At 38.6% G+C, this 26,862-nt stretch overlaps 3 protein-coding genes across 4 annotated transcripts in view; 2 read left to right on the plus strand and 1 right to left on the minus strand.

Moving 5' to 3' along the window:
- The window catches only part of LOC144652287 (uncharacterized), a 72,072-nt gene that overhangs the window by 43,070 nt on the left and 2,140 nt on the right, over window positions 1–26,862 (plus strand). The gene's annotated exons all lie outside the window — the stretch shown is intronic.
- LOC144652231 (uncharacterized) overlaps window positions 1–26,862 on the minus strand; it is a 137,853-nt gene that overhangs the window by 39,165 nt on the left and 71,826 nt on the right. The window lies entirely within an intron of this gene.
- On the plus strand, window positions 16,913–26,452 carry LOC144652302 (U6 snRNA phosphodiesterase 1-like). Of its 2 annotated transcripts, XM_078512344.1 has the most exons (9): window positions 16,913–17,337; window positions 20,401–20,447; window positions 21,157–21,252; window positions 22,181–22,373; window positions 24,051–24,104; window positions 24,326–24,365; window positions 24,519–24,584; window positions 24,964–25,047; window positions 26,237–26,452. In XM_078512344.1, the coding sequence occupies exons 1-9, from the start codon at window positions 17,279–17,281 to the stop codon at window positions 26,354–26,356; spliced, it is 759 nt and encodes a 252-aa protein (XP_078368470.1). In that variant the 5' UTR covers window positions 16,913–17,278; the 3' UTR covers window positions 26,357–26,452. The 2 variants fall into 2 exon arrangements, with proteins under 2 accessions (XP_078368470.1, XP_078368471.1); XM_078512345.1 differs by lacking the exon at window positions 24,051–24,104.

The raw sequence follows: 26,862 nt of genomic DNA on the forward strand, positions 1-26,862 counted from the left end.
TATGATAAGCTGCTTATTTACTCTTACCAGCTCAGGCCCTCGGTCCACAGGGAATTCCCGAGTGTGACCCTCGCGCTCAGTTGAAAAGAAGTTAATAATTCATTGTTAGTCTGTTATTGAGTGAACAAAGTTGATACTGAAAACACACATACCATGAGTCATGCTGACCATCTTGCTTATGAGAGATTTACTTTGCTTTTCCCAGCTGTACTTCCTTTGGTATAATATACGCAACGATTCGATCTCCTGAAGTCGCTCTTCCCTGTCTTTGCCTGAGATAGCCTTGATTTTCTCGGCCCATTTTTCCGCATCATCTGAATCAATCACAAATAAAGAACCAAATGGGACTTTCCTTAGAGCTTCCCCAAATCCGGAGTTTCCACTAACAAGGATGGGTAGACCAGCTGATAAGGCTTCAAGACCTATCAAACCAAAACCTTCCGTTCTCGAAGGCATGACAGCAAGATCCACTTCGCAAAGCAAGTTTTTCAAACTTTCCCGGCTTTGTAAAAAGCTTCGTACAGTTAGACATCGAGGGAGGATGTCACACTCCAGCAAACGATTTTTTACCTCGTCATGCTTTCCATCTGGTGCTCCAACAAAAACAAGATGGGTGTCATCTAACATAGAAACAGCTTTGGCTGCAATGTCAAACCCTTTCAATTTAAAATCTTCCTCATCTCCACGCCCAAAAACAAGGACTCGGAATTTTTTCCTCTCAACAATAACCTGTTCGATTTTAGAAAACTCATCCATGATCCCAGGAGTAAATTCAAAGACCATTTCATCTTTTTTACACCCACGAAGATAAGTGCGAAAAACCTCACTCAATTTTGGTCCAACAGTTACAACAAAGTCAGCAATTTTACAAAGTTCGACTTCTTTTTCATGCTTTTCCTCGCCGTTTGAAATTGGATTTGAATATGTCTTATACATCCCAAGTTCCTCAGCATCTGTATGAACAACTTGAACCCATTTACAATTGTGAGACTCCCTTATTACTTGCGCTTGACGTCCGAGCTTGACACTATGACCAACAACTACATCAATTTGCAAATCGTTTGGTGGGAAGGTAAGCCAATCGAGCTCATCGTAACCAGGCAGGCTTTTGGCTTTTACAAGATCAATTTCGTGACTAAGAGCTGCTTTCTTGTCCTCGTCGTTACATTGTGGGACAAAGAAAGTGACATGTACGTCAGGGTCTTTTGCCACGTTTATGGCTAACTCTCTATTTACAGTGGAAAGTCCTCCTTTACTTGATCCCCATTCTGATGCCAGGAAGGTAACTCTTAATTTTGTAGATGATGATGTGTCAGGACCACTACTCTCTTGATGTTCTTCTACACTGGACATAAGAGAACAGCTCGAGGATTCTGATTCCTAAAATAAATTATGCAAACTTGTAACATCCAACGACGTTACGGTCTCGTTTGCTAATGGACGTTAACAATTCAAATAACTGTATTACAAAGAAAAGATCCTGATGGCATGAGGTCTTATCAGAGTATACCTTGCATATGTAACTGTACATGCAATATCTGATTAACATGTGTTCAAGGTTACAAACAACAAACGTCTCATTTACAGTTTTACTGCAAAAGACTAGCGTTTTAAATGTTACTTTCTCAAGGACTCTCAGGAGAATTTGACTGAAGAGCGCAAGAAAAGCGTAAAACTTGATGATCGTTGCTCAAAGGCGTACCCGAAAGCACATCTAGTTTTTTTCAAAAAATGCTCTCCAGCAATTGACCAAGTGCGTCCATAGCTCGATAGACTTAAGCAAGTGTAAGGTGTAAGCAAGAATCAATTTCAATCGCCAATTTAAACCAAAATTCTCTTGATAAGGCTTCGCTTACACTGTCCGTGTGTTGATGCTTCGTGAGGCTAGAAAAATTACACTGATAGTAATGTTGGGAAAAGCTTCACTGTCGTTCCTTATTTTTAAAATAACAAAGGTTATTTTTGCTTATTAGGCGAACAAAACAAATCTGCTGTGGTGATAAATTAAAGTTTGCACATGGTACACGTCAATTTATAGAGCTCAGGCGTGTGGTTGCCTACTTGCACTATTGATTTGGATCGATTGGATTCACTGGCTGTGTTATAACATTTTTTTGATACTTTAGTAAACGTCTTTATTAGGCCTCTTTCAATTTGAAAGTAGCAATAAAATACTTTCTGTAATACCCGAATTAAGTGATCTGGCGAATTCTTTGTGATTGCATGGGTTGACACACAACATCATGAGTCCAATGTCCCATAATTTTAAAAGGTTAACAATAAATACCTTTGTTTGCAAGGACATCACTGGAAGCGTGAAATTTGTTTTGATCCTTTGCAGGTCATACAGTTGCTAAAATGATAAAAACAAATTAATTAATAGTGTCTCCAACCAGTTTAATACCGTACTGACTACGAAAATTTTTAATCGTCCAAGATTTTAATTTTTAATTTGAATTTTTAGAGTTTAAGTCTACGCACGTGCATATGTGCGCATATTGTAGCTATGTCTCTCACTTTGTGAGGTTGTTTTGCTTTATAAACACTCAGTTAAGTTGTAATGTTATGGTGGCCGGTACTGTGTATTTGATTTTGCAAGCCGTTGTCAGATGATGTGTTTGAATTTTTTATCTGCAGTAAGGGGCACATAGCAAAGTTGCCATTTTATACATGCAGTTGGAAGGCATTCACTTCATCTTGCATAGGACACGTTTTATAGAAAGCTTGTTGTGTCTTTCCATCAGCGGGGGAGGGGGGGGGGGGGGGAAATTCAACGATGTCTGGGACCGAGTAGCGATGTTCACACAACTTGCCGGCGCAATCAATTCACGATGTAGTCAGCGGTTTTTGGATCATGATGCAGCAGGTCAATCAGCGAAATGGAAGCTATGACAATCACGACTACCATGCTGTGGATTCAGTGATTGTTCATCCGAAAATTTCGACATCGTCCTGTAGTTTAACTACATAAAAACGCAGAATTTTGTGATGTCATGCTACTTTTTAGCGCTGAAATGCAAATGATTGTACCACGATTTTCAACTCACACGGGGATTGCAAATGAGGTAAAACAAAGAACGACCTAGTCAACAAAAAACCGCCAAACAAAGCGAAAACAATCGCTCCGACCGGAACAACAAAATTCGATTGCCACGTTTTCATTACCATTTCCGTGATGGTTTTATCTCATAACAAACACCACATGTTGACAACAAGAACCTTTTCGGAGACATTTTCGCCGCTTTAAAGACAAAACTTAGAAAACTTTTTTTAAAAGAAACTTGCTAACATGAAGACCACTGGTTATCGAAAGTTTCATGATATCGACAAGAACAACTGGGTTGTGAACCTTTCCACCAAACCACTCTTACCTGAGGAATCATCTCTCCTAGAGAAAGGTCCAAAATTTGCTCCGACACCTACGAGTATTCCACAGAAGAACATTGTGTCTGAAATCGAAGCGGCTATCCGTCACCTTCCTGATATTTCTAAGGATGCTGTTAGAACTAGCTCTGCCGCCATTTTTCATGTTTCCAAGGAAGAAAGAAAAGCTTTAAATGACCTTAAGAAGGATCAGTCTTGAGTCACTATAAAAGCTGACAAAGGAAACTGCTTTGTCGTCATGGATAGATCAGACTACGACAACAAAATGGAAACTTTGCTCAATGATAGATCCACCTATGAACTAGTTTCCACGTCTCCTTTCCGCCAAATTGAGCGTGAACTGAACACCATGTTACTCTCTCTAAAGAGACAACAAAAGATAGATGAATCAACCTATCGTAAACTTCACTCAACCGATGGCACACCACCAGCGATTCGCGGTTCCGTTAAACGTTAAACACCACAAAGAAGGGACCCCTCTGAGACCCATCGTCACCTGCATCGGCTCAGCTCTGTATAACACGTCCAAGTTTCTAACAGATATTCTATCTCCGCTTCAAAATCGTAACGGATATTCTGTTGCAAATTCCTTGCAGTTTTCTAAAGAAGTGTCTGACATCACGATTAATGAGAATGAAGTCTTTCCCTGTTGATAAAGCATGTATTTATATCAAGAACAAACTTGAACAAGACGCCTCTCTCTTTCATCGAGAACAAATTTGGACATCAATGACATAATATCGCTCCTCCAATTTACGCTGTCCAACAATTACTTTATGTTCAACGACAGAATCTATAAACAAGTACACGGGTGCGCATTGGGCAGTCCAATTAGCCCTGTCGTGGCCAATCTCTGTATGGAAGAGATCGAGGAAAGTGCGATTAACAGTTCATCCGTTACTCCTAAAATTTCATCATCAAAAAAGACCATGTGTCAGCTTTCCATGACACATTAAATTCAATCGACGCCAACATTTCTTTCACCATCGAAACTGAATGTGATGGAAAGATCTCCTTTCTCGACACCTTGGTCACCCGAAGAAATTATGCCATCGCTGTCGATGTTTATAGAAAGCCCTTGTACACAGACAGATATCTAGATTATAATTCTCACTATGATAATAAACACAAGGCCAGCACGGCAGCAACTCTTTTACACAGAGCCCTAAATTTACCCAACTCTTTAGAAGGAAAAAACGAGAACTTAACCGTGTTCATTCAGCACTTGAATCTAATGGTTACCCATCAAAGTTTATTAAAAACATCCAGTCTAACAAAACCCGGCCCTCGACAGTGTTGTCCCCGGAGGAACTTTTTGGGACATTTTTCAAGATGGTTGAGGCGTCCGAATCACACAAGTCATTAACCTCTCTTCCACACATTAAAGGCGTAACAGAACCTCTGACCCGTGTCCTCAAAAAGCACGATATCACAGTAGTAAACAAACCACTGACCACCCTCCAACAACAGTTCCCGGTCCCAAAATCCCGACCTTCTTTGGAATCGCAGACAAACGTTGTTTATAAAATTCCTTCTGCTGAGTGTTAATGGTGTTACATTGGTGAGACGGGCAGAGCCTTCAACACCAGGAAAAAAGAACACCTGAGAAACGTTAAAACCGCGGCAAAAGGTTCAAGAATCGCTAATCACGTCTGGTCCAATAATCACGCGATAGACTCTGAAAATTCATCTGTCATTGACAAAGGCGGCTTTAGAACAAGAAAGACATTAGAAGCATGGCATTCCAAGCTAACTCCCAATGCGGATAACAATTCCTGTCCTCTACCTGGACAGTACAACATTCTTTTTTAACAAATATTCTTAGTTATTAGCATTTTTATTTCGCAACTTCACACACTGCATTTTTTACCTTTTTAACATTTTACCCATCGAAGGCTGTAGTTCAAACAGTCGAAAGCTCGTATTTTTAAAGTTGTTTAGGCAGAGATCGTTCTCAAATTTTATTGCGGGCCCAAGAGAGGCCCGCAACCCTAATCTTAACAGTGACCAGCGGATTGCGTAGTACGCGTGCGCGCCACGTTTATAAAGACCAGCTGCAAAGCGGAAGTTGAAAATTTTGTTCTTCCACTAAGAACGATCAGAATGCGAAAAATGTGTCAATCACAACAGATTGTCGAAACACCGGAAGTTGAAAATCTGCAGGGGCGGATCCAGGATTTTTCAAAGGGGGGTGGCTGTTTACCAATATTTTTGTTTACTATATTGTTAAAGCCCCAGTTTGTTGTTTATGGGGGGGGGGGGTTCAGGGTTTTAGGCAGTGTTTTGAGGTGGGAGTGCAGATGATTTTCGGTCTGAGGCCTATATTTAATGGAGCCGAAGGCTCCATCCTCCTAGGGGGGTCTGGGGGCATACCCCCTCAGAAAATTTTGAAAAGTTGACGTCTCTTAGACGTGATTTCCGCGATTCTGAGCAGCTTTATACAGCTGTCAATTAAGTTACTAAACCACTGTTTTTCCTTGATAATTTGCCAAAATATTCTTTCTTCAACTTACCTTGAGTTATATTTCAGAGAAAAAGTCTAGTTCTTATGAAATGAACAGTGATTGAAATTTAAAGTTGACAAGCCAGGAACTTACAGGAAAGAACAGATACAGTGCGTTTTTTGCTCACCCACGTGCGCGAAAATGTTTAGCCCTTGGCAAAGTGGCCTGGCAACAACTTTGCTTGCTTGTAAAATCGCTTCGATGCGAAAAAACGGTACGAAAACTTGCTAAAAAAATATGTAAATGGAGAAGAAAATCATTCCAGCAAGGCTAAAATAACTCTTGAAAGTTAAGAGGAATCTAATTTTTTAAAATTATACACACATGTTTATGGACGTATACAAAACATGGACCCGGGTCCATGGACCACCCCCGTGGACCCGGTCCATGGACCACCTTGTGGACCTGGTCCATGGACCACCCCTGTGGACCACCCCCAATTTTCGAAAGAAAATCAAAGTGTAGAATGGAGACAGAGTATGAATTGAAGGCAGGTACTACAACACAAAACAACGAAATGAAACCACTTAAACGAAATGACCAAAACAAGCTAAACCACCAAAACGAAACCGCCGAAACAACTGAAACAGCTGAAACGAGTGACAAAGACAACAAGCAAAATCACCGAAACAAGCAAAACCTTTACCAGCTAACCGTAAACAGACTAACCGGAGTCCTAGTTAGGCTAACCGCAGTGCTATTCAGGCTATAAACCGGAGAGCACCTTCCATGCCTTCCACTCCGATTGGCCACTCCAGTTAGCCTAGCTTAGCGCCAGTGCTCGAAATAAGCGGTTGTGCGGTCGTCCGATACGACTAAAAGTTCGTTCGGACAACCAGTTTTTTAGAAATTTTAAGGCCTAGTTGCCCGAGAAAAAACCGCTGGACAACCAAAGAACTTTATACATTTCTGTGATCAACCAACAGAATATCAATAAACCAAAGAAAATGTAAGTTTAAAGATGAAAATAGCTCTCTTCTAATCGATGGAATCCGTCACAATTCTTAAGAAAAGGAAAGCAAAGGTTGAAACAGTTAATTGGACGTTTGTCGAGTGCAATAGGCCAAGATACAGCTTGCCGTGTTGTCTTTAATAAACACGTACAAACCTCGTTGAAATATTTTGACGCGTGTTGAAAGTGACTAGTTAATTACGCATGCAGATTTGCATGACTTCAAAATTCAAAATATCTTGGCGCTTTGGAATGCATTTCTTGCCTTTATCTTAAGTGAAATTTAATTCTGAGCAAAGTTTAATTCAAGTTTCTTTCATATATCAAACTAAAGTTCAGAATTTTTGGCTTTTTTAAGCGAACAGATTTGTGACCCACGTGTAATTGAGACGCATCTTGTCTGGCTGTTGTCTGGGAATAATTTATATTTTAGCTGTTTTGAGTTTGGTGTGTTTTTGCGTGTGAAGGGATTTGTAAAATGACTATATCGCTTCTGAAAGTACAAATAAGTATTTTCATTTTGATTTTCTTTCGAAAATCAGGGGTGCTCCACAGGGGTGGTCCATGGACCGTGTCCACAAGGTGGTCCATGGACCCGGGTCCATGTTTTGTATACGTCCTTTGTTACATTAAGCCAGAAGTTCGTAAAACAGGCTGTCGAAAATCTCCTATTTTGGAAAAATGGCCTTTCTTAACTTTGAACGCCCGCCTGACTATGAAAGATGGATGGACATTGTCCTTATTTTCTATTTTAATATGTTTATTTTCATTTTTCTGGTGGATCAAGGGGGGTGGCTAGCCACCCAATCCACCCCTCCTGGATCCGCCCCTGATCTGATCTTCAAGAACAATGTGTCAATCTCAACAGTGTGTCACATAAGATCGAGGCTTCTGTCACATGGAAGATTGAAAACATTACGTTTTGCAGGCGTTGTTTCGGCGTTGGTTTTGAGAAGATTTACTGTGATTGCATTACAGATAAACCACGGCAAAACGAATGATTCCAACAACGATTGATCTCGAAAAATCCCTTACAACACTGACAACATAGCGAGTTCACCGACTGAGAAAAATCGCGTCTCAATTACACCGCATGTTCGATAAAATCATGCCTTTCTTGCGTGACGCGCTACTCGGAATAACTGTCTCTTGTCCAGTGATTTTATCGACACCGTCTGAGAAATTTTCGCGACCTGTTGGAATTATTGCTGTGAATTGAGGTGACTTAAGTTATTTGTTCTTCCACCATGAACGGCTACAATGCAAAAGGATCCGAAATTGTGTAGTTCAATCAGGAAGTTGATAATTTTTTCCTCCACAAAGAACGATTAGAATGCGAAGAAATGCGAAGTGTACCTTATTGTTACTTATTTTCGCGGGTACTTAAAGGAGAAGTTCACTCCAGAATGGCCATTTATTTTCTTTACGCCAATAAAAAGTTTATACAAAAATATGTTATTCACCAAAATTTCAGCTTCCAACGAGCGCTAAAACCCTACGAAATCTTTCTTTAAGTAGCCCAAAATTCGACAAGTGAACGCCGCCATCTTGGAGCTAGTAATGTATGCGTGACGTCAAAGAGCTCACCCTGAAGTTTGAATACTCAAAACTCCTTGTTTTGTTTGTCGAAATGCCTGTTTGTGCAGCTCCATGTTTCTCAAACAGAGTTCCAAGAGATACAAAAAAACCTTTCACCGTCTTTCAATATCTAAAAGAAAAAATGCTCACGAATGGATTATAAGAATGGGCAGAAACGAAAAATTCCTGCCAAAGCGGACATAAATATTTGTGTGTTCCAAAAACTATATAGTCCAGCCATATGGTGCTAAAAAATACTGGAATTGTGCACTTCGGGGTAAAAGCACCAAATTTGGCATGGTGATAGTATTTAAGTTGCTGAACAATATTAGCTATGGACCCCAGCCAGGGGGGTGATTTTGTACTAAGGGGGGTGGGGTGGTTACAATTTTCAAAGAAATTACTGTAATTCAAGAAAAAAGGTGTACAGTGGAGCCGAATTTGTTATATGTAGTAGTACTTACTTACTATTCAGGTTGCTGAACAATATTAGGTATTTACCCCAGCAAGGGGGGTATTTTTTGTACTAAGGGGGGTGGGGTGGTCACAATTTTCAAAGAAAGTACTGTAATTCAAGAAAAAGGTGTACAGTTAAGCTGAATTTATAAGATGTGATAGAACTTGCTTACTGTTCAAGTTCCTGAATAATATTAGGTATTGTCCCCAGCAAGGGTGGGGGGAGATGTTTTGTACTTAGGGGGGTGGGGTGGTTACAATTTTCAAAGAAAGTACTGTAATTCAAGAAAAAAGTTGTAAATTTGAGCCGAATTTGTTAGATGTGATAGAACTTGCTTACTGTTCAAGTTGCTGAACAATATTACGTATTGTCCCCAGCAATGGGGGGGGGTTTGTACTTAGGGGGTGGGGTAGTTGCAATATTGAAACAAATTGCTGTAATTTACCGAAAAGGTGAAGAGTTGAGCTGAATTTGTCATACTGGTGGGGTAGTACGTATCATGGTATGTTTTGACTTTGTAAAGTAAGCAAACTTAATCCTCTCCCTCGTATGTCTCACCGAATTTACAAAGCACAGTCCAAGACATGACAGATTTCTAATATTTACAACGTTCTCTGTAACCCCAGTATTGCACCCTCATTTCACCAGCTCCCAGGCATGCTGTTGATGCTTCAGGTGATGTGGTCCACCCAGGCTACTTTGCATCTGACTCGGATTGTGCCCATCCCCATTCACTAAGAGAAGGTAGTTCAGGATTAGATACAATGCACTGTCCTCAACAATGACCAGCTTGGTAGGCCACTATCTTGTTGTGTTGTACTAATGCATCAGCGGTAGAGGGTTGTTCTCAAGGGTCCTACCTTCTGCGCAAAAACTAACTTTCCTGGCATCATTGTCTCCTTGGCACGGACTTGTCTGGTCATACAACAACACCACAAATCTTTCCAGCAAACGCATATTAGGCATTTTGTTGAGGACCATGAAAGCTATAGTGGCTTCTCCATAGGACATCCATGTGGCCCATGTGGCCCATACTGTGTTCTTCCCTCGTCCTTAGAATGCTGATCACAGCCTGTAAAGGCGTGGAAGATGTGCAACACTTGTGATTTCTCATCTCCAAGAGGCCTGACGATTTCAAGTATTGCTTACCAACTCCAATTTAATGCAATCACATCTCACTATACTCTTAATTGATTTAGATTTAAGTTGGAAATAGCGAGCATTCATTAATGTCTTCTGAACGAAGAACTAACTTGCTGTGCACAATCAGATGCAATTAAAATTAGCCTTGTAGCAGCCTCCTTGTGCATGCAAGGTGATATTTCAGGCGTAACATCAACTGAAGATGACAATACGAGACACATGGCAACGTGATCATCTCCTAAGCTAGATATGCTCTGTTTTGTTGGACTCTTCCTTCAGAAATTCTCCACACTTAGCAGGAACCCTTACATCTGTTTCTACTCTGGCGACCTGCAACCTGCAAGTAAGCGTAAAGTCCGACTTGATGAAGTGTATGGAAAAACTGACACCAAACCAATCTATAACCCCAGAAGTAGATGTGATGCTTATCGATTGTACTGCCCCTGTCAACATATTAAAGCCGTCTGGAACATGTAAAACATTCTCTGGCTATGCATATCAAGTTAACTTGCCGCAAATCAGTAACCAGCTACCAAGTGTGCAGCAGATTGATATCATCTGGGATAGATGCATACCAAACTCGTGACAAGCGTGGAAGAGGTGTCCGTCGCAGGGTAGAAGCAGATGTAAGGCTTCCTGATAGCTAGGGAGAATCTCTGAAGGAAGAGTCCAACAAAACAGAGCTGATTTTATATGTGCGTGCACAGCAAGGTATTGACAAGATAATTCTTTGTACAGTAGACACTGGTGTTGCAGTAGTGCTTGCTCTGGAGATATGAATTGCATTTGGAGTTGGTAAGCAATACTTGACATCGTCAGGCCTCTTGAAGATGAGAAATCTCAAGTGTTGTACACCTTTACAGGCTGTGATTAGACATCAGCATTCTAAGGACAAGAGAAGAGCACAATATGGGCCACATGGATGCCCTTTGGAGAAGCCACTATAGCTTTCATGGTCCTTAGCAAAATGCCTAGTGTGCAGGATGTTCTAAATGCTATGCCTGTGCTGAAAGGTTTGTTGGTTCTGTTGTATGACCAGCAAGCCCGTGCCAAGGAGTCAATGATGCCAGAAAAATTTTTGCACAGAAGGGAAGAACCCTTGAGAACATCTCCCCTACTGCTGATGCATTAGTACAAACACAACAAGATAGTGGCCTACCAAGCTGGTCATTGTTGAGGACAGTGCGCTGTATCTAATCCTGACTACCTTCTCTTAGTGAATGGGGATGGGCACAATCTGAGTCAGATGCATGGAAGCCTCAGTGGACCACATCACCTGAAGCATCAACAGTTTGCCAGGGAGCTAGTGAAATGAGGGTGCAAACCTGAGTTAGGTTGCAAAGAAAATTGTTCAAGACTGGCATGTCTTGGACTGCACTTCGTACATGCGGTGGGGAATGCGAGGGAGAGGATTAAGTTTGCTTTCTTTACAAAGTCAAAAATACCATGGTATGTACTCCCCCCACCCCCCCTCCCCTGCGTGCTGGTTATACACCCCTTTCGTGAAGAACGTCTGGTTGGAGTCAGATGACATATCTCAGGACATCATGCACTGTTAGTATGGCAAATTCAGCTCAACTCTTCACCTTTTTGGTAAATTACAGCAATTTGTTTGGATATCGCAACTACTCCACCCCCCTAAGTATAAAAAACCTCCCCCCTTGCTGGGGACAATACGTAATATTGTTCAGTAACTTGAACAGTAAGCAAGTTCTATCACATCTAACAAATTCGGCTCAAATATACAACTTCTTTCTTGAATTACAGTACTTTCTTTGAAAATTGTAACCACCCCACCCCCCTTAGTACAAAATCACCCCCCTGGCTGGGGTCCATAGCTGATATTGTTCAGCAACTTAATTACTATCACCATGCCAAATTTGGTGCTTTTACCCCGAAGTGCACAATTTTTTCACCATATGGCAGGACTAATACGGAAGACTGCTTCGAAGAAGATTACAGATACAGTCTACTGAGTGAAAATACCCCCCCAAAAAAGAAAAAGGCAGACGCAATACTAACCAATGTTACGATTATGCTATTTCACTTTTTACTTTATCAGTCAGGGAGGATTTTTAATCAACCAGAGAAACTCTCTGTTGTTGTTGTTGACTTCGTCGTATTTTCTCGATTAAACGCGGGTCCCCGATTAAACGCCGGCTTCATATAAACGCCGGGTCAAAACTGCCAACTTTTAAATAAACCCTGGGAGCGTTTGATCGAGGTCCCGGCGATTATTTGTGGTCAAGCAAACAAGTAAATATATTCTTTTCAGTAGCACTGCTACGACAAACTGGTACGGTCAGCTACTTTGGTAATTTTTTATAATGTTCAAGGAAACGTCCGGCGTAAAATAACTAGGATGGATGCTGTAAACAAAACGAAACAGCAATGTTCGCGTTTATGTCGTCACGACTGACGCGAACAGTGGAGGAGGACGTTTATTACCGCGAAGGACATTGGCGACATTGCCGTTTATGGACTTATTGGTTGTTTATGTTCTGTTTGTCACAAATCTTGATTGCAACATGCACGTACCGTATGCAATACTGCAACATTGGTATCATGATCATCCTCGGAGACCCAGAGACAGATTGTCGAGCGGGACGACGAGAAAAATCGAGGGTTTCGAAGGATAGGTAATAATAGATCAACCTGAAAAAGTTGCAGAAAATTGCACTTCGATAATGAACTCGATCGGACCCCGATTTAACGCCGGAACACACAAATATTTGTGCCCGCTTTTGAGCAATTGTTCTTTAATTATTGAAAGACGGTGCAAAACGAAAATACCTCTTTTTGTATTTCTTGGAGCTCTGTTTAAGCAAAATGGAGCTGCACAAACAGGCATTTTGACAAACAAAAGCCACTACAAAGAAACAAGAAGTTTGAAGTAGTTAAAATTTTCCCGCTCAACTTCAGGCTGAGCTCTTTGACGTCACGCATACATTAACAGCTCCAAGATGGCGGCGTTCAGTTGTCGAGTTTTGGGCTACTTCAGAAAAGAATTTCGTAGGGTTTAAGCGCTCGTTAGAAGCTGAAATTTTGGTGAATAACATATCTTTGCATAAACTTTTTATTGGCGTAAAAAAAAATAATGGCCATTCTGGAGTGAACTTCTCCTTTAATTTCGCGAAAATGCAAGAGGAATATTTCGCGAGACTTAATTTTCGCGATTTGGCCAAAAATACGTATAAAAAAATACAATAGAAATCGTTTAGAATTAATTTTCGCGATTTTTTGAAAATCGCGAAAATTGCGAAAATTAAGTCCCGCGAAAATAAGTAACAATAAGGTAAATCACAAAAGTTTGTCTACTGAGATAGACGCTTCTGTCACATGGAAGGTGAAGGTGACAGTGAAGGATCTTTAAGTGCATCTAGGCCCGCACTTTCTAACCTGTGGTTACCACTAGTATAGAAAATTAACCGAACTCTCCCATTGGCCCCATGTTGTTGTTATTGTTTTGGCAAGTTCAGAAAGAGAAGAGCTGCTCATGCGCCTTGGAGACATCCGCTGACTACCGCCTCGATGATTGCTTTGCAAGTTGTGAGAACATTGCTCAGATTGTATGGGAAGTTGCTTTCCCCCCCCCCCCCCCTGCTTTCCATGCTTGGGGTTTGCTGACCTGATTGCGGCAAAAAGGGAATGAAGAGGGGGACCTTTCAATGTAAGCGCGATTATAATTAAGGAGGAAAAAAATATAGTGTGGGTGAGAGTAAGTTATGCCACTTGTTTAAATGTGCACCAAACAAGATGAACTGGAAGGTTTTCGACGTAGTGCAATAAGAATTCACTATTATTTTTGCAATTCACTATTGTTTGGACAAGCCTAAACAAACTTAAAAGAAGCTACAACATGTTCAGAATGTAGCATCCCGGATGGTGACACTTACGCGCAAATGTGAACATATTACACCGGTACTTTATAAACTTCACTGGCTACCTATAGAAGGGCGCACTGTCTTTAAGATGACGTTAATTATAATATGCGCAACTACGGATTTCGAACATTTTCTGTAGCCCCGCCATACCTGTAAAATGCCTTATCTTTACTGAGATATTCGATCATGCAATGACGTATCTTTTTAGAAAAGCTTTTAGTTAGATATTTTTTATAATTTAGTATATTTTTAAAATTAACTTAGGGAAATTAGGTAGTTCTTTTTTATTTTTTATTCTTTTATCTTTAATTACCGTATATACAAATTGTAACTTTTTAATATAGATAGGTAATTTTTAATATTGTAACTATTATTGTTATTATTATTATTCATATTTTTATTATTTTCTTTTTTGTTTTTATTTTCGATTATTTTTTTAGATTCATATTTCGCTATTATATATTATTAATTACTCTGTAAATAGACAACCAAAAATTAGTCGTATTTGTAATGTATGCTCAAATTTAAGTCAGAATGTATTTTTAGCCATTGTAAATATTTTAGAAATAGAGAAATAAAATTATTTGTTATTATTAAAAAATTATTATTATTATTATTATTATTATTATTATTATTATTATTATTATTATTATTATTATTATTAGTGATCTAGTGAAACCAGTGAGCTGAAGAATGCTCGAGCAGCCAAGTTAATTCACCATATCATCAACATTCTATGTTCTGTGTGCTTTCCAATTTTCTTTCTAGGACTAACACTCATTAGGAAATAAATGGGATATTTCCAGCACTCAAATTACGTAGAATTAATTCTCAAGCGTGTCAATACGTACACGTACTAAAGCTGTGGAGCATGTTTAGGAAAAAAACATTCCTTGAAAACATTGATTCTAAATACCTTTCTTTCGAGGACATCCGCTGACACTGGACATTTTGGTCCGATAAGACTCCCTCACGTGTCGAGCAGTCACTAAAATGATAAACACAATTAATTTCAAACTTATGAGGATTTTTGAGTAACCTGAAATTGCCTTCTACCTGTTTAATACCATGCTGAATGAAGTTTTATTTAACATGCATTTTAAATTGTGCAAATCGTAGGCTTTTCTCGGTAATCCATGCATTCAATCAGTTGTCGATTTTGTACGGAAATGATGCGAGTTTTAATTGTTATTTGAGCTATCATCGTATTTCACCGCACGTGTGAGCCCCTCTATGGGTATTTCCAAAGAAATCGAAATCGGGACGATAACTGCGGAAAAACGAAGATTTCTATTGAAGCGAGGATTTCAGCTTCGGGCTCGTGGGGTCGTATAAAAGTAAACTTATAAAGAAAATAAATGACACCAAAAACTGAACAAACAGAACAACGTCGGCAAAACTTTTCTTGTTTCAGCAACTATCTGCTTTTCGTGAATTTAAGCAGTCATTTAAACAGTTTGTTGCTGAAGTGAGATATTTATTCGGCTGTGAAGTACACTGTGACTGACTACACTGTCACGCAATTTTAATCCAAAAAACGAAGACTCTGCTTTAAAAAATGCGACGAAAATGAAGTCTGCGTGTACCCATAGAGAGGCTCACATGTAGCTTTTGATGGGCGCCAGAAAACGGTAACAAACTGACTGTGGGTAGCTAGAGAAATTGAGTCTGCAGGAAATCTTTGAATGAAACATATTCCTTGAAAAAATTATTTGAAAGCGCGGGACTAGATGGATGTCAACACAAATAAAGCAACGATTAGCTTCTCACATTATTCCAGAGAAATGTCGCCGATAATTCCAAAAGAAACATTATTCTATGATTTATTTCACCTCGAAATTTTTTGTTATTCTTGTTTCATTTAATGGGATTCTTCTTCTTCAGCCTTCGAAGCTACGATAATTGAAACTTCTAAAACCTTACCTACACTATCATTACTAACTTTCAAGAACCTTACTGAACAATAAATCCAGTTGGTAAGTCGCCCATGGTCAACCAATCCGAAACTGAAAGGTTTGTTACTAACCAACCTTACTATTTGTGTTTCCTGAAAAACAATGCATAGTCTTAACTGCGACAAACGAGAAAAAAACCTCACAAAATGCGGAATATCGACAGGCCAACTAGAGGTTCTGTAAGCCTGTGCAGAGAATCGTCGACACTAGTCGAAGGAACTCCTTAACATGAACTAGAATGCCGAAAATCAAGAGTTGTATCTTGCATACAGCTGAACCCAGTAAATTTTAAAAAGAGCTTGCAGTTAATTAACCCGGAACCCCGAGCACTCCTTTTACCGCCGACGTTCGTACGGGAATCGAGAAATATCTTGTCTAAATACCCGATGCATGAACTTTTAAGGATAAAAAATCAATAGTCAAACCTGTATTTTTACGAGCAGACTTGTAGACCTTGGATCGAACCTTCTTCGATAAGATCAGACTGTCAGCGATTCACAAGTGAAAGAGGAACTTAATTTGCATACTCATCAGTATGCTGCTTGAAAGACGTCAACAACACGAGAGGGGAAGATAAATAAGGAGACGCATGAATGCGTACATCAGACTTTGAAGTAGAACTGTAGATCTTTGTTGTACAATAAACACTGACGAAATAATATGCTACTGGTCTACAATCTTCGCTCATTTCGTTGGCTTGCGCACTCTCTCAGTGTTTATCATAGCTTCTCATGCATCAATGGCGCGAGCATGAGTAAAATAGGGAAAGCAAACCTTTGATATGTCGGATAATCTTCTCGCATAAGGCCTGTCCAGAGTAAAAGAAAACACTTTCAGGTCACAGTGAAGTATATCCCTTGGTGAAGAAAAAGGGTATAGCCCCAACAACGATTGAACAACAAAGTCTGCATCAGGAATGTATTAAATACTATCTAGAGGGATTTTGAGTTTGACCTTTCACTTTCAATTTCCTGTTATTCTAATTCTATAGCTGACGAAAATTTGTATCAAAACACAGGGAAGCTAAAGAGACTGGAATGTATGCGCTATGTGAATTTACTGAATGCAATGGAAAAGATATGGAAAATGATTTACAGCCCCAGAAACTTCCATTATATTTGATTCTTTTTCTGAGGCATTCCAAGGATTCCATAGGCAAAGACGGCGAGAGACTGGTAAAGAAAACAACTCAGTTGAAGGAGCAGCTACTGGTGACTAGAATGGGTCCAACTTCAAAATGGCGGACAAATTTGAGACTTGAGGAGAAAAGATGTCCATAAAACAAGATGGTTTATCGCAATTGTTGTCATCTTACGGATCCGATGAGTCTGATAACTCAAGCAGTGATAAAGAAGACTCTGATGAAAAAGAAAAGAAAACAATTAGATCCGTGAAGAAAGGAAATTCGCACGAAGCTTGCGATGGTTGTGACCCGAGATGTGAGGACTGCATGCAGTAAGCAAGATAGCAAGACTGAAAGGTAAGCTTATGAAGTTTATAAAGCTCTTCTAAATGCAATACTCAGACACATTTTGAAACTGTAGTTGGTCAGTATAAACTGCAGGCCTCAACTGCATACTCAGTATTAATTGCGATTTCATTTCATATCCCCCCCCCCCATTGATGAACCGTAAGTCGTGCCGACATAATCCCCCCTAATTTTCAAAAACCCCTTCAGAAAAAAGTCAACTTTTCCGTAACTCCTTTAGAAATATTCGAAAGATCAAACAATACCGACAGGGCTACCCCCTCAGAAATGACTATCAAAATATCATCTATGGCGGGAGGGGGAGGGGGAGGGGGGTGGATATAAAATGGAATGACCCTTAGTGCTGAGTTTGGACAACTTTGGACTGGGTGACTTTGGTTGAAGGATTGCAGAGGAAGAGGATTGTTCTTTACAACTTGCAAGTCTGCAAGACATGCCAGCCATTCTGGTTGGCCTGAAGAACACATTGGTTAGCCTAAATAGTAATCTGGGGCCTATAGTAGGCTAAGATAGCTTGCAGGTCGCCTTTATATTGGGATTTGGGATTTCTGGCTCACATGGCTCATGATTCATATACCGCTAGTAAGATTAATGTTTTACGCTAAAACGTTTGGCAAAGAAACTGCCAAACCTTTGTTAAATTTATTAGACGTTCTGACAGTAGACAGCGTCTATCGTCTCGAAATATTGAAGTTCGCACATTCATGGCATAATGGCCTTCTCCCTAGAGTATTTGACCATATATATTTAAATATGCTAGAAATATGCATGGATACAACACAAGATATACAGCCAAAAAGAATTTTTATAAGTATAGAGTAAACACTAATGTAGGAAAGCATTCGGTCCTTTTCATGGCAATTGATATTTGGAAAGACCTTCCATCTTCTTTGAAAGACTTAAGTGTGTTAGCATTTCCCAAGCAAATAAAATGTTACCTCCTGTCAGAACAAAAACTAGGTAAATTGATTTTCCACTAAACTCAGTTTGTAAATTCGTAAGTCCTCTTACCTATTGTTTCTTATTAATCACCTGTTTTCTATCTATTCAGAACATTAATTGTACGGAGAGCTAACTTGAAAACCTACCGGTTCATTTAGCTACACAGCTCAATACTTAATTAACTACAATTTCCTGTAATATCTTATTTTTATCTAATTAAGAATACGAACACAACTGTAAACTTTCATGCAAGTCATGCAAGCCACCCTGGTTAGCCTACATGACACATTGGTTAACAACAACAACAACAACAATCTTTATTGTACTCTTCTTGCCTTTTACAATTAACATTTCAAGATATTTTAAAAATAAGAGTTCTGGTTGCCTGGAATAACAACAGCCTGGCTAGTGGAGCCAGTCAGCCAATTCATAAAAGCCTCTATAGTTAGTTTTAAGGTAGCTTACAGTTAACCTTTACAGTACCGCTCAGAAATAAGCGTCCATCGTATACGCACCTTATACGCACATACGCATATACGCAGACGCATATACGCACATACGCATACGCATATACGCACATACGCATACGCGCGTATGCAATGAAGCGTAAGCACATACGCAGTTCTTTGTTATTCATTGCTCTTGGTTCTCATTGTGTTGTATTGTTGGAGAAAACAAATGAAATATCTTTGCGAGAAAATTATAAAACAGCGTTGGTCGATCGTGTTTATATGGTGCGCCGTGAACATTTATTATGTTTGTTAACTTTTTTGCAAGATACATCGCACGCGCCGAGACTTGTTTGTGAATTGATTGTCTGTTGAACCGACACGGCTTTAATTGTTGCGAAAAAACATATCTCTGGTTCTATTTGGCGTAAATGGGCGATTTAAACGTTGAAATAATTTCAATAAGTAGAAAAGATGTTGTATTAACTTATTAACTTGTCTCGCAAGAAAAACTTTTGGTTTTTTCGCACGCGCCGACGATTTTGTTTGTGAATTGATTTTCTGTTGAAGCGCGACGGCTTTTAGTAGCGAAAAAAATCTCTGGTTCTATTTGGCATAGATCGCCAATCTACATGGTGAAGTATTTCCAATAAGTAGGAACGTAGCTTGTTTTAGAGTAATTGTGATACGCAGTGAATATTATTTATAACCTATTCTTGCAAGATAAACTTTTGGTCTTTCGGAACGTGCCGCGAGTCACGTCAAGGCTTAGTAGCTAAAACAAAATCATATCTTTGGTTCTATTTGTAAAAAAATCAGCGAATGAGACGTCGAAATTATTTCAATGAGTCGAAACGATGCTCAAATAAAGTTTATATGCTGCCGCGAACATTTATTAGTTTTCTGCAAGATAAACGATCTTTCCGCACGCGCCGGTAAGGCCGGTAAGTTAAGTAACGTAAAAGTTATTTCTCCGTTTCTATTTTGCATAAGGCGGCGAACTCTAAAAGTAGAAATAGCAAGCCATCGAAAGAACAATAAACTATGGACAAAAGAAAAAACAATAAGCTTGCTCATACATACTGATGAGCATACGCGTATACAGAGTATACGCACATACGCATATACGCAGACGCATATACGCACATACGCATACGCATATACGCACATACGCATACGCGCGTATGCGCAAAAGCATACGCGTTTTTCGCGTATGTTTAGGGATGCTTATTTCTGAGCGGTACTGTATATTGGTATTTGGGATTACTGGCTCACATGACTCACCGGCTTGCATATTGTCCACACTCATGAAGGAAGCTCAAAGTTTAAAATAAATTACAAGACTATTTAACAGTTAGTTGGCAACTAGCTAGCTAACTAGCTTAATTTATATTTGCTGAAGCCCTGAGCCAACTATCAAAATCTGATAGAAATTGAGAGGGAGCCATCTTACTGTTTTAGCATAACCCAGAGACTGATCTATTCAGTAGAAAGTTCAGTGAAAGTGGTTCATGTACAATAATTTTATATGAGCTTCACACATTTTTTCTCAATCGTATTAGTTAAAAACACATAGTTGATGTGTAACATGTATTTTTAGAATTCACTGATAGAGAATTTCGCTATTTTAAATGACAGTTTGTGTCTTGTTATTACTGAACAGAGAGATGTTACCACTGCCTAGTGGAGTACTTGACATGTTTAAAGAAGGTAAACAATGAAGATTTGTTGCTCATTATTAATTTCTAGACCTTTGAAGGGATACAATTTGAAGAACAGTGTGTATACCAGTAGGTTTATATTAAAGGTTTTTTTAAAATGCTCAAAAGGGATTCACTCTTGATGTGTTAAGTCTCTGTTCAAAGGTATAAATAAATGTAATTATCAGAACTCAACACTACATGTTCCTCAGTGTAATTAAGATAAATTGTTTTTTTTTTATATTCATGAAAGTTTAGTTATGTAAGCATTAAGGTGATGCCTGATGTGTTTTCATTGTCACACACTTCCCTTTTGTGTTTCTTTAATTCTATAGACTTTCTGAACAAACTTGGTTTTTAGTCATTAAATATCACTACATTTTTATCTCCAATAATTAATTTTTTAAGCAGCAAATGCTCTTGAGAGTGGTTTCAGGAATTATGATTATGATAATTAATTAAAAAATAACAACTGAAGTGAAGGTTTTTTTTTTGTAACATTCAAAGAGTTCTTTCTTGTAATTTTGTTCCCAAAAGGCAACATGTTGCCTTTTCATAAAAAAACTTAGCTCTGAAAAATTAGTTCACATGGGCTGTGCTGGTATAAACCTGCATGCAAGATTTCCCCAGTTCTTCAGTTATGGGCTGACTTCTCAAATTTTGTCCATTGTAGCTTTACGTGCTCACTGTAAATGTATGTGTTTGATACTTTTGTTTAGATTCCATACCAGAGGATGAGCCATCTAAACATGATGGACGAGTTAGAACATTTTCACACTTTCCTGGTAACTGGGCCATGCATGTATTCATTCCATGTAAGTGATATAATTAATTAATAAAATTAATATCCTTTATTAGTTGCAGTATTTACAGTTGTGTATTAATTTTGGTTAACTTTGCCCTTTTTAGTGTTTGATTATGTATGATGATGAAAATAAAAATAAAAAACACGAAAATATTAAATTGTAGCAAGGGTAAAACTGAACCGTGGCATATACAATATTACTAATGAAATAATTGTGTGGTTTAGTCTGGTTTCCTCAAGTTTTAAACAGTTTTTAATAGGTAGTTCTTTTTGGAAATCAAGGTCAACTCTCTGATTAGTTCTTAGCTTAACAATGCAACAGTCAATGACTACATGATCAATGACAAGCATTTTCAACTAAAGAAGGCATTTGATTCCCTTTGACAGTGGCTGCTCTTTTGGTACTCACATAATTGGGAAATGGTCACAATTCCAGTTGGCAAGTTTGGATCAGGCGTCTATTCACACTTTCATTCAATTATTTGCACTTTTTGCACTCACTAGGTCCTTATGAGTTGAACCATACACAGGGTTGCCAAAATAAGCCGACAACCGGCGCATTTCACCCGCTATTCTGAATACTGTGCTGGCTACTCCGAATGCTAGTAGGTCAGTTCCGAGCATGATATTGGAGAAGGTTGGACTTATAATTGATAGAAGTGCTTTGAGGAGAGGCAATTTCAGCTGACTAGTGTAAAAACCTCAAATCTATTTTGCTCCAAAAGGGGTTCGCATCCTGGACCGACAGGGTGCTGCCCCTGTATCTTGCTAGGGGCCTATCTAGTCCCCAGACCCCCTGCATGATTGGGGGCCTCCAGCCCCAAATGCCGTCTACTATTAAAATATCTCCTGCTACTTCAAATCATTTCGACAACCCTGCATAAATATACATGCATACTTTGCTAATCAGTAATTGAGTGTATGTTTCTTCTTGACAGTTAAGGCCAGTGTACATTTTGAGAGTCTTGTGGTATCAGTAGCTGAATGTCTGTCAGCTGTGACATCACACGAGGTGCACATGATACCATGTGACGAGTTACACATGAGTGTATCCAGAACAGTACCCATTAGACATTACTGGATTGAGCCAATTGTGCAACAGCTTAGGAATGGACTCAGCACTATGCACAGGTAAACACTTCAACAACAATGTTGTACACTATAAAAGTCAACCATGCAATGATGTTCAGAAGATGAGTCATCAAATTTTATGTACTCACTCAGTTAGGTTCCGCATTTCCTTGATTGATTTGAAAATAAACAAATTATTGCCAGTTACATAAGATGCAAACACAAGACACTAGGCCAGGCAGTGTAAAAGCAGTTAAAAATATGATTGATAACTGAGTAGATTCTTTAAGGTACAACAATTTAACATTTGTTTGTTGTTTGTTTAGATGCATCATACTCACTGTAACATTTTGAAAGTCCCTCTGAAATAAGCAACCTTGCCAAAGTAGTAATAAAATTTCATGGTTGTTAGCAAGTCCAAGAAGCTTAGACCCTCTTAAGGTCGCGGGGGACACCTTAGGCTCATCATTATGCATTTATTTAAAGCGTATGCACGAAGTACAACCCGTACGACTCACATCGACAACTTTACGAGATATTTATGACTGGAGAAAAATATGGGCGCGTGCGCGTGATTTGTAAAAAATCCCTGTTTCTTTGATATTTTAACCAATTTAAAACAACACTTAGCGATATACGTTCATATAGATTGTAGGAAGTCTTTGAGCTTATTTTTATTTAAATTTGACTATTTCTGCAACTGGTGTACTCAGAGTAATCACAAAAATATTCGGCATAAACAATCGTGTCCTTTTTGAAAACGCATTGTTTTACCATAAAAGCGTGGAATATAATTACCATAATTACATCTCTCCTTGGCAAAATGATCGTATTTAGGTCGGGACACCTTCGGAAATCTCAAAGTTTGGACTTTTCCGACAATTTTGTGGCAGAGAATACAGCGCGGATACAGAACTTCATGACTTGCCACTGCAGATAGGTAAACTATGAATACTGTAGTGTGTCATAACAGAAGCGGAATTTTAAAAGAGCGCTTTTAGAAAGAGGTAGAAGACATTAAATTCAAATTTGCGCACTTAAACCGCCATAACTTGCTGGCAAACTTTAAATTAAAAAATCCGCTTCTGTTATGACACTCTAGAGGTATTGACTGAATAGTTTTTGACAAAATCGCAGTGTGCTGTCTTCTAGTCGTTCTGCAAACTCTGCCACAAAATCATGTTTTTCCCAATTTGGCACTAACGAGGCTATAACATCGCCGTAAAATGCAATCTACCAAATAAAAAATGACATTCACAATCTTTCATCACTTCGTTATGTCTCTGTAAATTTTGAGCTTAATCGCACCCATAACAGCCTAGAAATAAGCGTTTTAAAAGATGCAGGTCAAGCAAAATTTCCCTTCATGAATTTATTCATGCTGTTGGTATCCCCCGCGACCTTAATATGAAAACCCCAAAACATAACTTGACTTCTTATGAGAAATAATGAACTAACAGATGTTAAAGATGTTAGACTACTAATTTTGTTTAAGATGAACCTTTATTCCAAAGATAGTATGTTACTCTTCTTTAGTGTAATATTATTAAATTATTTTTCCAAAATTTTTATCCTTTTTATCCCATTTATCTTGAAAACCTTTTTATTTTATTAAGATAATTAATCCCACACTTGGTGGTTACACATTAAGCTACCTGAAGGTAGCAACATTTAAAAGTAAAAGTAGTACCTTTTGAACTTTACAGTATTGCAACCTGCCATTTTTTACATTTTTAGTTTTGTGTCTGCCTTGCAATGGCCTGAATTGTACACAAATGATGAGAAAACAAGGTAATAGTGTTTATACAAACTTTCCTTTCAGCTCAATAAAATATCAATAATTATTCTTCTTGAACTGACTAATATCTATTGCTATCAATGTTATTTCTGATTTTGGTGTTAATCAAGTCATTTCTGTGTTTTTTGTCTTTTTTGCAACCTATCACATTCTGTGCTCTTGAATGCTGTAAACTTGTCTTACAACATGTGACATGCGATTTTATGTATTTCAGATCATTTGTAGCACTGAAAATCATGTCAGAATACAAGAAGGTAAGAAAGCAAACTTTGCGGGTCAAACTGTACACAATGCATTGATTTCAGCTTGTTTGAAGTATTAGCTCTTCCTTGAAGATGCACTGTACAGGCGCTGATAGTGATATTGGTATGGGTGAAAACTAAACATTGTGTGGTTTTGGTTTTCAGTTCAAAGATGTTGTTGATTTAGTAAATGAAGTCTTTCAGGAATTTTCTCTCCCTGCATTCTACAAGGTACTGATCAAATCTAATTTTAGTTTTTTTACCGTAACAGACTTGTGTCTATGTTATCTTTTTGATGTAGTTAAAAATACTCTTCATACATGTAGTTTTTAGTGTATAAAAATTTAATAAACATTTGTGAGTATGTCAGTGCTTTTTGGAATGTTTAAATTAAAGGAGAGTTGCTGCAGGTTGAGATTAGAATACATGTACCCTAACTTAGAATACTATTAACTCTATGTGTTGTTGTATGAGCGTGGCCTACTTGTTTTTTGTCCCCTTTTTTCTCCTTAACTCTATTTGCCAACCTTAATGTACAACTTGCCATAGGTAGATTTAGTTTGAATTTCAAACGTGACGTCATTTATGTTTGTACATTTTCACACTGTAGGACCCATCATTCCATGTGAGTGTTGCATGGTTACTTGGTGATATCTGTTCTGAAAGGACACAGGACATACAAACTAAACTTCAGGTAATACACAGTATGTACCCAAGCTGGTCACAGGGTCCCCATTCACTGACTCATTCCATGGATCTTACAGATCTTAGAAAACCGATAGTAACTTTTAGGGTCTTTCTTTTTGGAGTGAAAGACCCTATCCCCGGCGGTCTCCGTTCACGTGTGGTCTATAAGTTTGCATGTGCGGGCTGTAATGCCTGTTATGTCGGCGAAACCACCCGACATTTTGCCACACGCGTGCGTGAGCACTTAGCCAGTGATAAGGCCTCCCACATTTTCAAACACCTTCAGAATTCTGAACGTTGTCGCTCCTTGTGTTCAATAGATTTTTTTCACATTTTAGATCACGCCTCTACCAGCTTTCAACTTAAGATAAAGGGGGCTATCTATATTCAAAAGGAACTACCTTGCCTCAATCAGCAATTACACCATGTAAATCTAAAATTAACCTTTTAATTCACAAATTTTCACGTTCTGTTATTACTACTTGTCTTAATTAGCATTTTTTTCTACTTATTATTCAACTCACTGTGCTTTGTAAACCATTCAACTGAAGATGACAGATGCTCTGTCGAAACATGTCTTTGAAACTTAAAGAAATTGTCGTTTTTCTTAAAATCTTTACGTGTCTGCTGTTCGCAAGACCTTTTGGAAACAATTTATTGTGTTGCATTGCAGTTGTTTATCATTTTAACTACTTAACATGATAAGAATATTGAAACCGTTTATTCCAAAAAAAATGTGACTGTTTCTATGTCAGCATGTCCAAACCAAACACGTTGAATGATTTTTACACATCTTGGGACCAGTAGAGCATTTTCCTGGGACCAACACAATTTGCCGAGCACCCACTTTTTATTGCAGTTTTCACTGAAATGCGAACTCTGACATTCAATCCTGAACCAACGGTTTACGCTTTTTGTTGCCATCAATCAACTTAGCGGACCTCTCAAGAAAAAGAAGTTCACTTCAACCAGGTCAAAAGGTCACGTCTCTTGATTTTGATTGGTAGATTTCGATCCATTTTGTTTGTTTCTGTTTTGCATGGTTCGTTTACTGTTGCAGTAATTATGATTAATGGCAGCGAAAAACACATTCGTTAGTTGGATTTTGAATTTCCGAGTTCGCATTTCACTGTGAAAACCGCAATATACTGATTGTACTGACTGCAGTACTGACAGTCATGTGATTCTCTTTGCAGGAAGTGTTTGATGCTCATGTTTGTGAAAAAGACGTTGCCAGATCATTGGTGTTGAAGCTGACAGAAGTGCATTGTAAAATAGGAAATAAACATTTTGTGTTTCCTTTGGATGCGACGTGATGAAACAAGTCAATTACAGATGGCATGATTCTCAATTGGATCGGTTATGGAGCTAGTCGTCACACTAGTACACCCCATTCCAAGTTTCTTGTCAGACAGGAACGCACGGTAAGTTCTGTGCTTCATTGTTCAGTGAATTGACAAAACTGATAATCTTCAGTTGGAATCCAGCTGTCAGCTGTGATTATGTGCTATGCTAAAAAATGAAGGTTTTCTTTCAAAGAAGATCTTTAGTTAAGGTTACACAATACCTTCGCAGGTGTCCTTCGCAAAAAAAAAATCGTACTTGCGTTGTTTTAAAGTAAACTGCCACAAACAATATATCAATAGAAAGGTAAAGAACTGAAGAATTCTAAAAAAATATCCGATGTTTGGCAGAGCCATCCTTGAGAAGAAAAAAGCCGGTAAATATAAAACCAACGAGTGTCATTCCGCCGAAAAAATCGGGTACAAACATAACCACTATTGCAAAAGTACTGCAGAATGTAAATCAGCAAGCATCAATC

The sequence above is a fragment of the Oculina patagonica genome, chromosome 4 (assembly GCF_052425735.1).
Source record: "Oculina patagonica isolate OP01 chromosome 4, crgOcupat, whole genome shotgun sequence".
Lineage (NCBI taxonomy): Eukaryota > Metazoa > Cnidaria > Anthozoa > Scleractinia > Oculinidae > Oculina > Oculina patagonica.